The sequence below is a fragment of the Columba livia genome, chromosome 2 (assembly GCF_036013475.1).
Source record: "Columba livia isolate bColLiv1 breed racing homer chromosome 2, bColLiv1.pat.W.v2, whole genome shotgun sequence".
Classification (NCBI taxonomy): Eukaryota; Metazoa; Chordata; class Aves; order Columbiformes; family Columbidae; genus Columba; species Columba livia.
In genome coordinates, this window is record NC_088603.1 from 84498258 (window position 1) to 84512088 (window position 13831).

General features: G+C 40.4%; 1 protein-coding gene across 1 annotated transcript in view; it reads left to right on the forward strand.

Moving 5' to 3' along the window:
* Positions 1–13568, forward strand: part of ANKH (ANKH inorganic pyrophosphate transport regulator) — a 98240-nt gene extending 84672 nt beyond the window's left edge. Inside the window, exons 9-12 of the mRNA XM_065052629.1 lie at positions 8258–8387; positions 9420–9543; positions 10129–10228; positions 12435–13568. Of these exons, the coding sequence (XP_064908701.1) occupies positions 8258–8387; positions 9420–9543; positions 10129–10228; positions 12435–12551 (471 nt within the window). The 3' untranslated portion in view covers positions 12552–13568. The remainder of the gene's footprint in view (positions 1–8257; positions 8388–9419; positions 9544–10128; positions 10229–12434) is intronic.
* Positions 13569–13831: the final 263 nt, after the last annotated feature.

Genomic DNA, 13831 nt, shown 5'->3' on the forward strand with positions numbered 1-13831 from the left:
TTGTTGCCACTGTATGTATCTGTGACATTCAGAGCCACAGATCAAAAAGCAACCAAAAGTTTAAGCCACTGCAGAGGCCACTGGATTTGTGTTCAAGGTTCAGTTGTTTTTTCCTGTCTTTTATTGGCTGCCTTTATTTTACATCTCTGCATTGCTTTATTATCAAAGGTTACAACGGGGCTTTATTAGAGTCATGCAATAACAGGACTGAGAGGCAGTAAAATCCACAGGAAGAAATGTCATGGCAAGAAACCGGTCCCTCTCAGAGGACACAACCCCAGCTGCCGACAGTGCCGATATCTGGAATTCCCTGGGTGACTGAGTTCAGTGTCGTTACCTCTCTTGAGCGTACAAAGAAAGGAAATAAAAAAAAGAGGGACAGATTTCCCCCACACTCTCCAGTCTTATTTCATCTACGGCTTCATTACAGGAGATTTCCCAAGTCCTATCTAGAATATTCCACTTTCTTTCAACTTTACTGTCATACACTATATGGATGCCAAGGGCAGCGTTTGGAATAATACCACCCATCCAGTGGATGGGTTTGTTTTCACCGCTTTGATCTTGCCTGTCTGAACTCCAAGATTTGTGCCAGGCTGCCGGCACAAAAATAACGATTGGAAAGTGACATATTGGCAGACAATCGCTCGAGAAGCTTTTTACCTTTTCAAAGTCAGATCTTGTTCCCACTTCAGTAAAAATTATTTCAGACGTGGGTGGATGTGTTCCTGCCTGCTCGGGAAGATACTGGACCACCAGAGGCTGACTTTATAAAATCCTCACGAGGGCCTTGTCCCATCCGTGGTACTGCACTGAGCCTTTGTCCCGGAACAAAGGATTTCTGTTTGCTCCACTGAGGTGGAGACTAATGACTCCTTCATGATTGTTCAGGTTTCACACAAAGGGTCTATTCTGCATGAGTGGCTGGAGCAAGCAAAATAGGAAGGGCCGAAAATTGTCACTGCAGCATGTTTCTGCTCAAACTCCGTCATCGCAATAGGAAGCAGCAAGGGCTGCGGAAACTTGGGACAGAGGAAAATGTCTGACTGGTGAAGTTGACAATTTTGAAAGAGAGCCTAGGAATCTGCCAGCTTTGCTTTATTCAAGCTTTTTAAAAATGAAGCTGTAAAACACTCAGTAAAATATCCCACTTTCTGTAAAAAGCAAAGCAGTATATAATTCAATGGGGAGATGTAATTGATTGCTACCTTAAACAATTTAGTGGCCAAACCCAGCCTGAAAAATACTACCTAAGTACTTTGAGCAGCAGCTGAGTGGAAAGCAGATGTGGCATCACATTAATGCTATCAGGGAGTCAGTGCACTGTGCAGCTGCTGGACCTAGCTTTATTTCCAAAGAATGTCACGCTACGACACTTTGAACTATAAGGAAGGCTGGAGGAGGCAGTGGGAGACATAGCTCTGTAGAAACCAGTTATTTCAGGAGAAGATATGAAATTAGGGAGTTTTCCCACAAGCAGGCTCTGGTTTCCTTTGCTCCCCCTGCTGCCTGACATATTTTATGACAGCTGTTTTCAGCTTTACACCACCCTTCGCAGAACACAAAGTTCACAGAAATCTGTACTGACTTGTGTGCGCCTGAGGGATAATTGCTATAAGAGAATGTCCTTGTGATCCAAGTCATCAGCATTATGATAAAATGCTTTCAAATACGACTGCGGTCTGACATTTTTATTGCACACAGGTCCAGAGCTTTTTGCTTTAAAGGATTGCAGGATTGTGCGGGTCAGAAGGGCCTCAGGAGTTCATCAGGCCCGGCCTCTGGCTCGGAGCAGGGGCAGCGGTGGGGTCAGGGCAGGTTCCCTGGGGCTTTGGCCAGTCTGGTCTTGAAAACCTTCCATTTCTCACACAAGAAAAGGACTCGCTTTCTGCCCACTTCAGAATAATGGGACATATAAGCACGTCATCATGATATATCCCAACGGAGTATCGGACTGCAGGAACATTCAACGTCTCCATTTGGGCCGATCAATTTTTTTTTGGTTTTCGTCTTAAAAGCTGTGTATCAAAGACTCCTCAAAATTGCCAAAAATGGGGTGGCTGTGCAAAGACTGCTCTCAGACATGATTTATAGCAAAGAAAGCATAGGATTCTGCAGGTCCGTTCTGGTGTGGGCCAGGCTGTGGTATGCAGCAAGTTTCCATAGCAAGCCAGTGATTCTGGTCTCCAGTATCATACCATACCCAGCAATTCCTCCATGGCTTCCCAAGAACTTTATGATTCTTTATAGCAGTGTGCCTAAAATAAAAACTACCAAACAAAACCACCAACAACAACAAAACGAAAAACCCCACACCTGAGTCTTTAAAGGCAACAATTTTTTCACTTGGCTAGTTTCATGTTAAACTCACGTGATTTCCCATCAACAGGGAATAATGTCTTTATGATAAAACCTAGACTTTATAGTTTCTTGGTCCACAATAAAACACACAGTCCTTTATTTTTTTAAAACGATGACTAGTTGGATCTCCTTCCTTCGTAAGAACCTTGTTGGATATTCTCCATGTTGTTCAACTACTTGAGAGACTGCGTAGTGGAATGAGTGCTTCAGGAGGTGTTAGGAATTCGTATTCAGTTGCACAGCTATATTCAACACAGAAAAACAGTCTGACTATAGTCTGAAAAGGTGTGTAACTAATAGCTGTTTCTATAGTTTCAGTATTAGTAGTTAATAGTTCAAAACGGTTGTTAACTTTTATTCTTCTTCATAAAAGTACAGAAGAGAAATTCAGTTTCCTTTGACTGAATTTTTTGACTGAACTGAATTTTCAAGGTCAGTGAAGGTATGGATTTGGACTACGTATAAGAACAGCACTAACAAATTCAACCATTATTTTTTCCAGCATCTTGCAGAGTAGGTTGTTGAATAGAGTCAAATACAGTTTTTCACACTGATGCAAGTTAGAACAAGATGGTTTTTGACTTACAAACCTATCTGCGAGATCAGCTGATCTTGTATGATACAAGCTCTGAAAGGAGAAAGAATTGTGGAAGTTGTGTTTATGAGTGAAACAGGGAGGCCACGGAGATGTTCGGCAAATCAGGAGATTAGACCACGTAAGACTCTTTTTGATCTGTTTATTTCACACTTCAAAAGGCAAAATCATATGACTTATATTCTTCTATATTAATAGAAATGATAAACTTAAATGATACTATCCCAAATATGTGAGGTGCAATTCAAAGCTGATACATGTAATAAGGTGTCAAGTAAATTTCCTCTGCACTCACCAGGCACCATGTAGCATAAACAGGAATAGAAAGGTCATGGACAAGGCGTGGGTTAAATTAGTTAAGATGCAGTCCTCAATACATACATAGAAAAATATTTTGAGAGTAAAACACCTCACTTGGACAGGCATACTTCTGCAAATACAGCAAGTTCAACAAACGATAGGAAACATCTGCTGAGAGGTGTTTTGCAAGAGAAAAATATGAACTGCATTTCATCACAGGAGAACCTTTAACAGGTTAAGGGTACCCTTCCCCATGGTAAAATATGTTCCCTGGTCTCATTCCAGGTTGGTATATGTCTAACCTATTTTTAAAAACAAAGATGCTTTGGATTTCATTGCTTCCTTCTGACGAACATATAGCCATGTTGTGTCTTTGTCCTCAAGCAGTGCTTCTTATAACTGGAGACTGCACTGAAGTCTAGAAATGCTGTACTGTTGTTCATATTTCACTGGAACACTCTTTTGTGCCTTATATTTATCAATGAATGTCCCCAAAGACAGGCAGCTTTCTACAAATGTCGAAAGACAAATCAGTCTAGCACCCTGCAGATTACTGTACACATGACAATTGCCTTTGTTAGCATAATGTGTTATAATGCATTATGTAGTGGGTCTCTGAGGTTTAGTAATCCCTGTCAGCAACCACAATAAATGGAAATAGCTTCCAGGAGATGCAGGGCCTATGAAAAGACTTGTTAGTTTTCAAGAACTACCAGCATTCAAACCCACACATGCAGCATCCAAAACAAAACCTCGTGAACAGTCTTTTGTCACAATCATTTGTGAAAGTCAAATGCATGAATTGTATTTAAGAGATTAAAAAGAAGTTGGACAGAGCACCAGCAGTTTGGTACTTTCCCTACTGAAACAAAGTTTGGGTGCATTCTCTCCAGTTTGCCAACAGCAGAAGCTTTTGATGCATAACCTTTTAATATGCCTAGACACTGCATGTGCTCGCCAAGAATAGCAAGATTCCACATGAAAGGAAGCACACCAAGTTACGCAGAGTGTCTAAGCCACAAGTGAGAGGGGGTTTGATCTTTTTCATGCACAACTGAATTGAAAAAAAAAAAGCAAACAAATCACTGATATCAGCTGTGTTGAATGCACAACATAATGCTGCATGGGGTGGAGGTGCACCGCAGATATAGAACTTCTGAAGCTGGAACTGCCAGCAGCTCGGACCACGCAGCCAGGAAAGGGCATCCCTTATTCTGCACTTGCCCTGCTCCTTGTGCCCTGTCCTTAGGCAACCCCAGTTACCTTTAGCAGGGAGACAGTACTAATCTATAACAGCCGGAGCTGTGAGCTGATCTGCCGCAGCCATACTGATTTTCTTATGGTGCTGTAAATTATTGACATACTTAGTAAAGTCTATCAAATTTTACTACTGTAGATCAGTTAAAGGCACATTACCTAATAGCACAACATGTCAGATCAGTTCAAATGATTAAAACACTTCCAGAAACATTCAGGCTACTGCTCTTTATACAGAGATAACACCACCATAGTAAGTACTACTGTCTTTACTCAGGTCTGTATATTCTCTGTAGTGTTCCACTCCCCTTTTTCTTGTATTTTTAAAGCACTCATTACTGTTCGGTTGAAGTTCTGTTTAAATGATCAAAGGCTTTAACAAAACTATCCTTTAATATCATGCTGCACTCATACCATACGATAAGAGAAAAGCAAATCAACTCTGTTGCTAGAATTCTGCAAACAAAACCCTTAGTCCCAAAGCATTAAAATGCTTCAGCCTCAGCAGAGCTGCCAAGTCCAATATTCATTACTGTATAAAGCCTTTGCAGCCAACTGCAATTGCAACCTGAAGCTGCAGTGCTGGTGTGCATGCGCGTTGCTGGCCTGTGCAGAAGCTTTTACTGTTTTGTCTTTGCCTCTTGATTAGATTAAATGCAAGTATAACTGTAACCCTACCCAAGCCTATTTATTCTATTTTTAACCTTGCAGACAGGCAGAAAGATGTAAGGGGGAGGAGAAAACTAACAGTGTTTAACTAAAAGAAAGATAGAAGATGTATTATAGGTAAATCTATTTCCTAAAGTCTTTCCTGATCTGAGCCTCCAAAATTAGCACTGGTTACTCCACTCCAGTGTGCCACACTCCCTGTTTCACTGGACTACTTGCATCATTTCACTTGTTACCTTCTTCTCCAATCTCCTTTCTGATCAGTCTTCACCCTTTACCAAGGCAATCACAAACATCATACAGACCACTCAGCATCACAAAAAAGCTAAGACTTCATGCTATTTTCAATATCCCTCACCTGTAATAAAATCAGTAGCTGAAATACCTTCCCTGCTTTGCATGTTTAGTATTACTGTTATCCTGAAGTAGAGCCTCGTTTTTTCCACTGCATTTTGAATTTGTCTTTGAAATAATACGGAAGCCTCTCAAGTTGCAAGCACTATAGAATTGTAATGCTTTAGATCATGCAAGCCCTGTGCAATTTATTTCTTTTCCTGAGGCTTTGTTCCCCATGGGCAATGAGAATATCCTCTGCTCATAAGATGACAGGGAGGAATCTCGTAGCAAAATGAAACCAGTTCTCAATATTGCAACCAAAAAGATGGAAGCATGCTGAGACTGAAACAGAAGATCCGTCTGCTGCCATACCTGACCTCCTCAAACTGCTTAGTCTTGAGCTTAGCAAACACTGCTGCCTTTACCCACTGACTGCTATATATGAATTGCTCTTTGAAGCCATCTATCAGCACCAACTCTCTGCTGATCAGCGGGACAGGGAGTGAGGAAGACTGTGGTTGGCAAGAGTTGAGGAGGAATGACTGCATACCACCTGTGTGTAAATCATTACCCCTGATTTGCAAACTGACCTTCCTCCTGCAGGAGCTGGATGGAGATCGAGTCTGTTCTTATTAAGGCCAGAAACAAACTTTTAACTTCAAAGAGAACAGGGTTGAGAGCAATGCCTTTGTTCACTTATTTGCTCGCCTGTCTAACCACGTTAGAATACTCTTTCAAACAGCTGTTGAAGAAGGAAAGGCTGCTCTATTTGCCTTTTGCTAGTGGTGGGCAGATTCTCTTGTTAGCAGAAACATATGGAATCTTGCAGCAGCAGTAACTATATTGCTCAGTAGGATGCTAATGGCATTGTGCAGCACAAGCAGCATAAAGGTCTCCGCTTTCATGAAAACAGTGGATTATACTTGAAAAGTGGATGTCTTTGCATCTTATATTGTTTAATGGACTTTGAAGAAAGATTTGACAAAATATGCCCTGTATGGTTACTTTACCGGTCATTCGTAGTAAGAGTAGAAATCGCTGCAGTCTGCCTAATGGTGTCTGCGACAATGAAAGAATTTGCTCTGTCCCTGTAGAGTTACATTTTAATAACTGGATTCTCAACCACACAACCTTCTCTGCTCTAGAGTGCCACCTCTGCTTCAGCTGTACCCTGTATGCGTGGTTTGGCAGCGAGAGACAAGTGTTGGCTAAAGCAGAAAATATCCATGCGCAGTTCGTCTTCTGCTCTTACCTTCCTCCACTTATTTCTGTTCTCTGTATAGGTGATGGAGATACACTGTAAGACAGCATCAAATTGGTCAAGTAAAACATTCAGTTGTGAAAAATAGCAGTGGTTCCTACCCTATGAAGTAGAGAAGAAAGCTGAAGTTGAGCCTGTTTGCAGGAAGGTGAAATGTTTTGTTCACCGCATGGGCGGTCAGAACGTGAGACCTCCCACAGGCCACTTGGTCACAGGCCTTGGGAAACTTCTGTGCTCTGGGCACTTGTAGGCTGAACAGAAAGGACAATCTCTGGCACACAACCAAAGAATGAGCGTGAAGTCCCATCTGTCTTGGAGGTGGTGGGACTTCAAAGACTAGCTTTAAAAGCCATCTGAACAAGTAGGGATTTGACAACTGGATCAAAAGAGAAGAGCTAGATACTATAATACTATCTTGTAGGCTAAATTATAAGGGGGGAGTTACAGAGTCTTACAGAGCCATCGGCTTGTACAGTCAGTGTGCATAATTTAGCTGGTGTACTGGTTTGCAACCTGACAAGAGGAGTGCCAGAGCATTTAAGGTCCCAAATTTTGCCCCGTTCAGTCATCTGGCTCCCCTACCATCTGCTTTACTGCGAGAATAAGAGGAAGAAATAACTTTTTTAATCACAGAATCAAGTTAAATAGCAAACTAGTTATACTTGAAAGGGTGTCAGGTACCCCTTCTTGTGGGAAAACTCCTGCAAGGGCTGTCAGCACTGTTCTTCAGAGAGTGCCATGAACAAAAGCTGGACCTGCCAAAAGCCCCCTCAGTTCAAACTGAAGCCCTGCCTCAGTATTGACCAAAAAATTAAGCTTCGTGTACTACCACTATACCATTTGTTCTGGAGTTTTTATGGAAGTTTTCCTTTTGTGTATGGACTAAACAGCGCACTCTTTAAAATAACAAGACTTAGTGGATTTGTGGCCTGAGGGCACCGTGTCTGTAGGATTATGCTGAACACCTTTGCCTTGCTATCAGGCATATTACTTACCAACAGTACCAGTATCAGCAGCGTGTTTAACTCCCTAGTCTTAGATTTAGGTCAGATCTCTGGGTCTTGGAGTACATCATATCCTTAGTTACTAATACGTTCGATAATCTGTTTACGAATAAGGGTGTGTTAACCAGAGTAAGTACTGTGAAAATCAAGTTTCTTACTGTTCTTCTACCAATTAGACCATTCAAGTAGAGCCATTTGCAGGCACCATAAAAATTGTTTCTATATGTGTCAGTCTTGATATGTGAGGAACGTGAGTAGGAATTGATTCTCACATTAACATGCCTCTCTTTTTACACTTGTGTACTCTGTGTTTTTGAATGCAAGCTAAGTATAAATATACTATATGTATATTTATTATCAGTAGAATTATCTACCCATTAGAAGAGTAAATACACATTATAGACCAGGAGGGCCTATCTTTTTTTTATGCTTCCTTTCTGAAATATAAACCTTCCTTAATTTTGTTCTTCCTAGCTCTGTTTTGTGATGTTTTGGACGCCAAACGTGTCAGAGAAGATTTTAGTTGACATAATTGGAGTAGACTTCGCTTTTGCAGAGCTGTGTGTTGTTCCCTTGCGCATCTTCTCCTTCTTTCCAATTCCAGGTAAAAACCAAAAAAATAAAGATCTGTAACCTCAAAACCAAACCAGCCCTGAGGTGTGGTCATAGAGCCTGAAGTGGCTGTGTATGCAATAGTGACTAAATGCAGGCCTCGCATAGGTAACACAGTTTTTATTGAAGCTGGTGTAAACCAGGACTATTTACATGAGTAGTATATAAATGAGATATAAATGAGATATAAATGTTGCAGTAAGAGCAGTCTGTCATTAAGCAGACTTCTGGCTGTCAAAAGTCTGAATTCCGTCTGTTGTAGCTGACCAAGAGCACACACATGGATGGCAGTAGTGAGACATGCTTGCCAAGACTGAAATTAGCTGTTTGGAACAGCATCTAGGACCTGCTCCACGGTAACATCACCTTCATCAGTCTCCTCTTCCGCTGCCAGACTCAGTGGCACTTTCAGATATCATCAGAGCGTAACGATATAGAATAAAAGTTAATGCCCCTATTCAAGGGAGAGACAGCAGTAATCAGAATGTTTCCCTTCAAAAAACTTCTAACTTCTGTAATCAAATCATGTAGTGTTTTCTGCTTATGTGACAAGGTGTTTTTGTAATAAAAGTAAACTCCAAATACAAGAATAGGTACATGTAGATATCTCTTTTTGTGCCTAGCTGTTACACTATGTACTACACAGGAGATGATGGAGGGAAAATTTGCCGTGGTATGATTTTTCTTTAGGGAAGGGGATGGTATTTTTTACTGAAGGCGGAATGCACCATCTAATAAACTGGTTGTCAGAGAACAGCTCTTAGGAAGGATTGCTCTCTGTAACTGGCCTTTTATTTTTTTTCCAACATCGGTATAATTAAAACAATTTGGATACAAGATTTACTTCATTTCTAGTAGGATTTCCTAGTGTGCAAAGTTACCAGAAACAAGTTTCACTGTGATTATTTCTGAACAGTGGTCTCTGCATGAAAAAGCTTCTCCTGTGAGGAGACTAATTCTTTTTTTTCTACTACTCTCTCCTCCCTCTCTCCCCATCCCCTCCCCTTCCCCTGTTTATGAACAGTGACGGTCAGAGCGCACTTGACCGGTTGGCTGATGACTCTGAAGAAGACATTTGTGTTGGCACCCAGCTCAGTGCTGCGCATTATCGTCCTCATCACTAGTCTCATTGTGCTGCCTTACTTGGGGTAAATCATTCTCCTCTCCACAGAGCTCATGCGTTTGCATTCCTCTTCATTCCTGTTTCTTGTCACTTAATAGCTGAATTTGGGTAGCTCAGAGTGTTTTCCCTAAATACTAACCATAATAGAAAGCTTAAATAGTGTCAATATCTGAAAAAGAAACATTTATAAATTTACAAGTGTGACTTTGTTCTAGGTAGTCATGATATTGATGACCCTTTTGAAAAAACATGCAAATGTCAGAGAGGCTAAAACATGTCCTAAGGGGAATTTCTTTCCATTCTATTAAATGCATTGTTAAGCAAGCTAATGGAAGAATATCTTGTTTATAAGTTAAATGATCTATTCTACATCACTTTGTGTGAGACTTGATATTCTTAGTCCATAATTTGATTCAGAATGTGTTTCTTTTACTTAACAGTGAAGTCATTCAGAAGCAAAAAAAGTCCTTTAAAATATCAGTTATTTTCTTTGCCAGTGCATTATGTCTTTGAAGGAAATATTTCTAACAACAGATTGATTCTGTAAGTATACTTATGAATCAGGCATTCTCACACAGCCATGACTACTGTCTCTCTATGCTGCCCACAGAGTTCATGGAGCCACTCTTGGAGTAGGATCCCTTCTCGCTGGTTTTGTAGGAGAATCCACCATGGTTGCAATAGCAGCCTGTTATGTCTATCGGAAACAGGTAAGAATTAGGCTCTGCAGGATCACAGTTAGGCTCTCCGGGATCTGGGGAAAACATTTGTTGGATATAGCAGATTTTAGTTCAGATTAACAATATACTTTTGTAATGTAACTCCCCGGCATCCCCACTTACTGAATTTGGTTTGCTTCCCTGTGCGATCTCAAGAGTGTGCAACTTGGGCATTCTTTGGGTGGAAATAAAACCAAAAGGTGCCTTCCAGCTGCTAGTGGGCATTCAGGTCATGGGACATGCTGGTCTGAAGTAAGCTTCTTGCTCCTCAAAATATGTGTATCATGGGTATTATGTACTTACCACCACCTGCTTTGCACTGTAGATGTGCTACTACAGTACAATATAGCTTCTTTATGCAGACATAGGAACTACTCATCCAAGCTTATTATATGTATACGTGTGTGTTTCTTTATAAAACCAATTCGCTGAAATAGACAAAAAGTAGAGTTGCTTAATTTTTTTTAACCATCTAAAAAGGTAGCTTAAAACAGGATATACTCCTACCGCAGTAGAGAATAAGAGCTTACAAATACTTAAACAGGCAAGGGTTTCTCATAGGCATACTTTTACACACTTGACCACGCTACAGTCCTGCATGTATGGAGTAGTATTGGTACACAGATTTCAAAGAATATTCCACTAAATGAAGTTAAACAGACATTAAATATTAGCTTGGTGACTGCGTACATCACAGTACCTGCACATTGTACCCTTCCAGTTACGTGCTCAAGGCCCTGGGTAGGTACCAGGCGCAACTCCAAGCAGAAACAGCAGCGTGTGTGCATCATCCCACGGTGCAGAAGGATCTGTGGATGGGAGAAGAAAATATAATCTATGCATTTACTTTTTCTTTTTTTTAATTAGATTTCTTACTAAAGACCAACCAAAGATGCCTACTACTTCTGTTGGAATATCTAAAAACCTTATGTTGGAACAAACTAAAACCACTTTTGATAGGTCATAATAGTGCAGGCCACAGCAATAGACCAAAGTGTTCAAGTTTCATAAGGAAACAGAAGACTTTGATCACAGTCATGATTAGTCCATCATGTTTTTCTTAAGCACCAACGAGTGAAACCTGTAGATTCTGAAATGGCTGTTCTTGACCTGTGGTTTAGCAACATACATGTTTGGACTAACCTCCTCATCACTTGTTCTTTACAGTAGTATCTCACAGAGTCTTTCTAGCCAGGGACATGGTGTTTAATTTTTTGCAGTGATGAGTGCAGGTAGTAGTAGGAATTACTGCGCCAACCTAATTTTTCCCTTGCCAGAATTAGTATGTAGCTGACAGCATCATCTCAACAGCCAGTGTGACAGTGGCACAGCCAACCAGTAGCTCTACGCACCAACTTGTTTTCACCTACGGTGGCATTTGAGAGCTGCAAATCAAGTGTTGTAGACACTTCTGAAATTTTGAAACTCCAATATGCCCAACTCAGCTGGATCAATAATACCTGTGGGGGATTTTTTGTCAGCTGTACAAGTGTTTTCTGTAAAACTAGTCATCCTGCTGAGAAAGGGATAATAAGGAACAGATGCTTCAACTTGTTTTGTAGTGGGGCCGAATGCTTCTTAGCTTTACTAATCCAGGACATCCTGGATGAATCATAGGACTCTTGAATGCCCTCCTTCTTCTGCTAGCCAAAAATACTCTGTTACTTGGCCTTGGTGTGGTGGGGGATCACAGTGGATCAGCAATACCAAGAAAAGCCAGAATGTTGACATCTTGCAAAATTCCTGAAGTTTGACATTTGAGAAGTTAGGTTGCTACCTTTATCTTTGCTCCTAGAACAGCTTATTCTCTCTCATATTTTGTTTGCTTTTCTGTGCTTTGTTTTGGGTATTGGTTTTTTTTAATAAAAAGTCTGTGATATAAAAGATTCCAGATGCTCTCTTCCCTCCAGTCATGCTGAAACCTGTTTTGGATGTTGCTTAGCATAAGAAATGCCTCTGTTGCTGCATTTATGTTAGAAAGGAGAAGGCTGAGCCCCAGGAAGGTTATGAAAACCTTCTAAATTAAGACAACTTATTAGTGACAAGCCACAAATATGACACAAATACTCTAGCTTTTCATAACATACTAAAAAAAATAACCATTATTCACGCCCCACTTCTCCTTGTGCCCAGAGTTTGTAGGACTGCGTTGATGCACAGCTTACTGATAGGTTTCCAAATGCTTGTTTCAATCTAGAAAAAGAAGCGGAATGAGAATGAAGCAGCTACAGAAGGTGAAGACTCTGCAATGACCGACATGCCTCACACAGAGGAAATGACAGACATCGTAGAAATGAGAGAAGAGAATGAATAATGAAGGGGATGCAATTGTTCTCTGCAGGGACGATTGGAGTGACACTTCAGCATCTTGTCGTCTCTCATACTTTTTTGTTTGTTCGTTTTTATTTTTGTAATAAAGAGGCCTTGATTTAAAAGGTTTCAGATAAATTCTCTAGCATACTGAGTATGCTCTCACTGATGAGGGACCTAAAAAGAGGTCTTTGCTTTTTTTTTTTTTCCAATTGAATTTGTTTTCTCACTCCATGCAAACACAAAAGATACAATTGCATCACTGTAGAGTCTTCCTTACTTATGCATCCACCTTCTCTGGACAATCTGCATTTGTCAACCAAAGCCCTGCTCTCTGTGCACGTGTGTGTGTGTGTGTGCGTATGCGTGTTCTTGCACTTTTGCACACGCACGTGCACGTGTGCCACTGGCTTAGTGCTACTGCCATAATCCTACTCCCTCCCCTCTTTCCTTTTCCTTCCTTTTCTTTATGAGAAATGTAAAGGAAAAGAAGTTTGGAATACAGAGCTTTATTTTACTTGCTGGAAAATGACTTTGCTACATAAACTAATATACTATGGTGAACTATATCTTTTTGTTTGGCCTCATCACTAGAGCTAATACTGCGCAGGGTACAAGACGGGGAGGAACGTGTAAGTCTCCACATAGACAGTGGAGAAAAACAGCTTCCTCTCTCCAGTTACAAGTGTGTGGATGTATATGCACACACACAGGTACATAAACAGAGACATACATATATATATACTTATATATATATATGCATACAATAAATAAAATACACACAGGACAAGAACTCCATTTAGCTTTCATTCCGTCAGAAAGATAGTAACCTTTTGAAAAATGTAAACATTTAATTCAGAATTTTCCTGAATCATTAAGCCCCACCGTATGTATAATTTTTTTTTTAGGGAAAAGGAAAAGAGAAACATGCACTTTCCTCTTGTGAAGAGGGTGATGGCAACTGATAAACTTTGACTGTATTTGAATAAAAAAATAATAAATATTGACAAGCTTTACCAAAGTTCTTGTCCACTGACTTAACTTTAAAGGTTGATTCGCTCTGTATCTTATTTCTGGTGCCTATATATTTAAAAACAAAAATTAGATTATGTATGCAGGATGCCGTGGTATATCACATTAGTACACGTAGCTCCATGGATTTTTTTTTTAATGTAGAGATGTACACATACTCACACACACGCGTGTGTATATGTATATATGATTCTGTATACATATATACACGCACATATGTATGTATGTTTTGCTGTACTATATTTACCTATG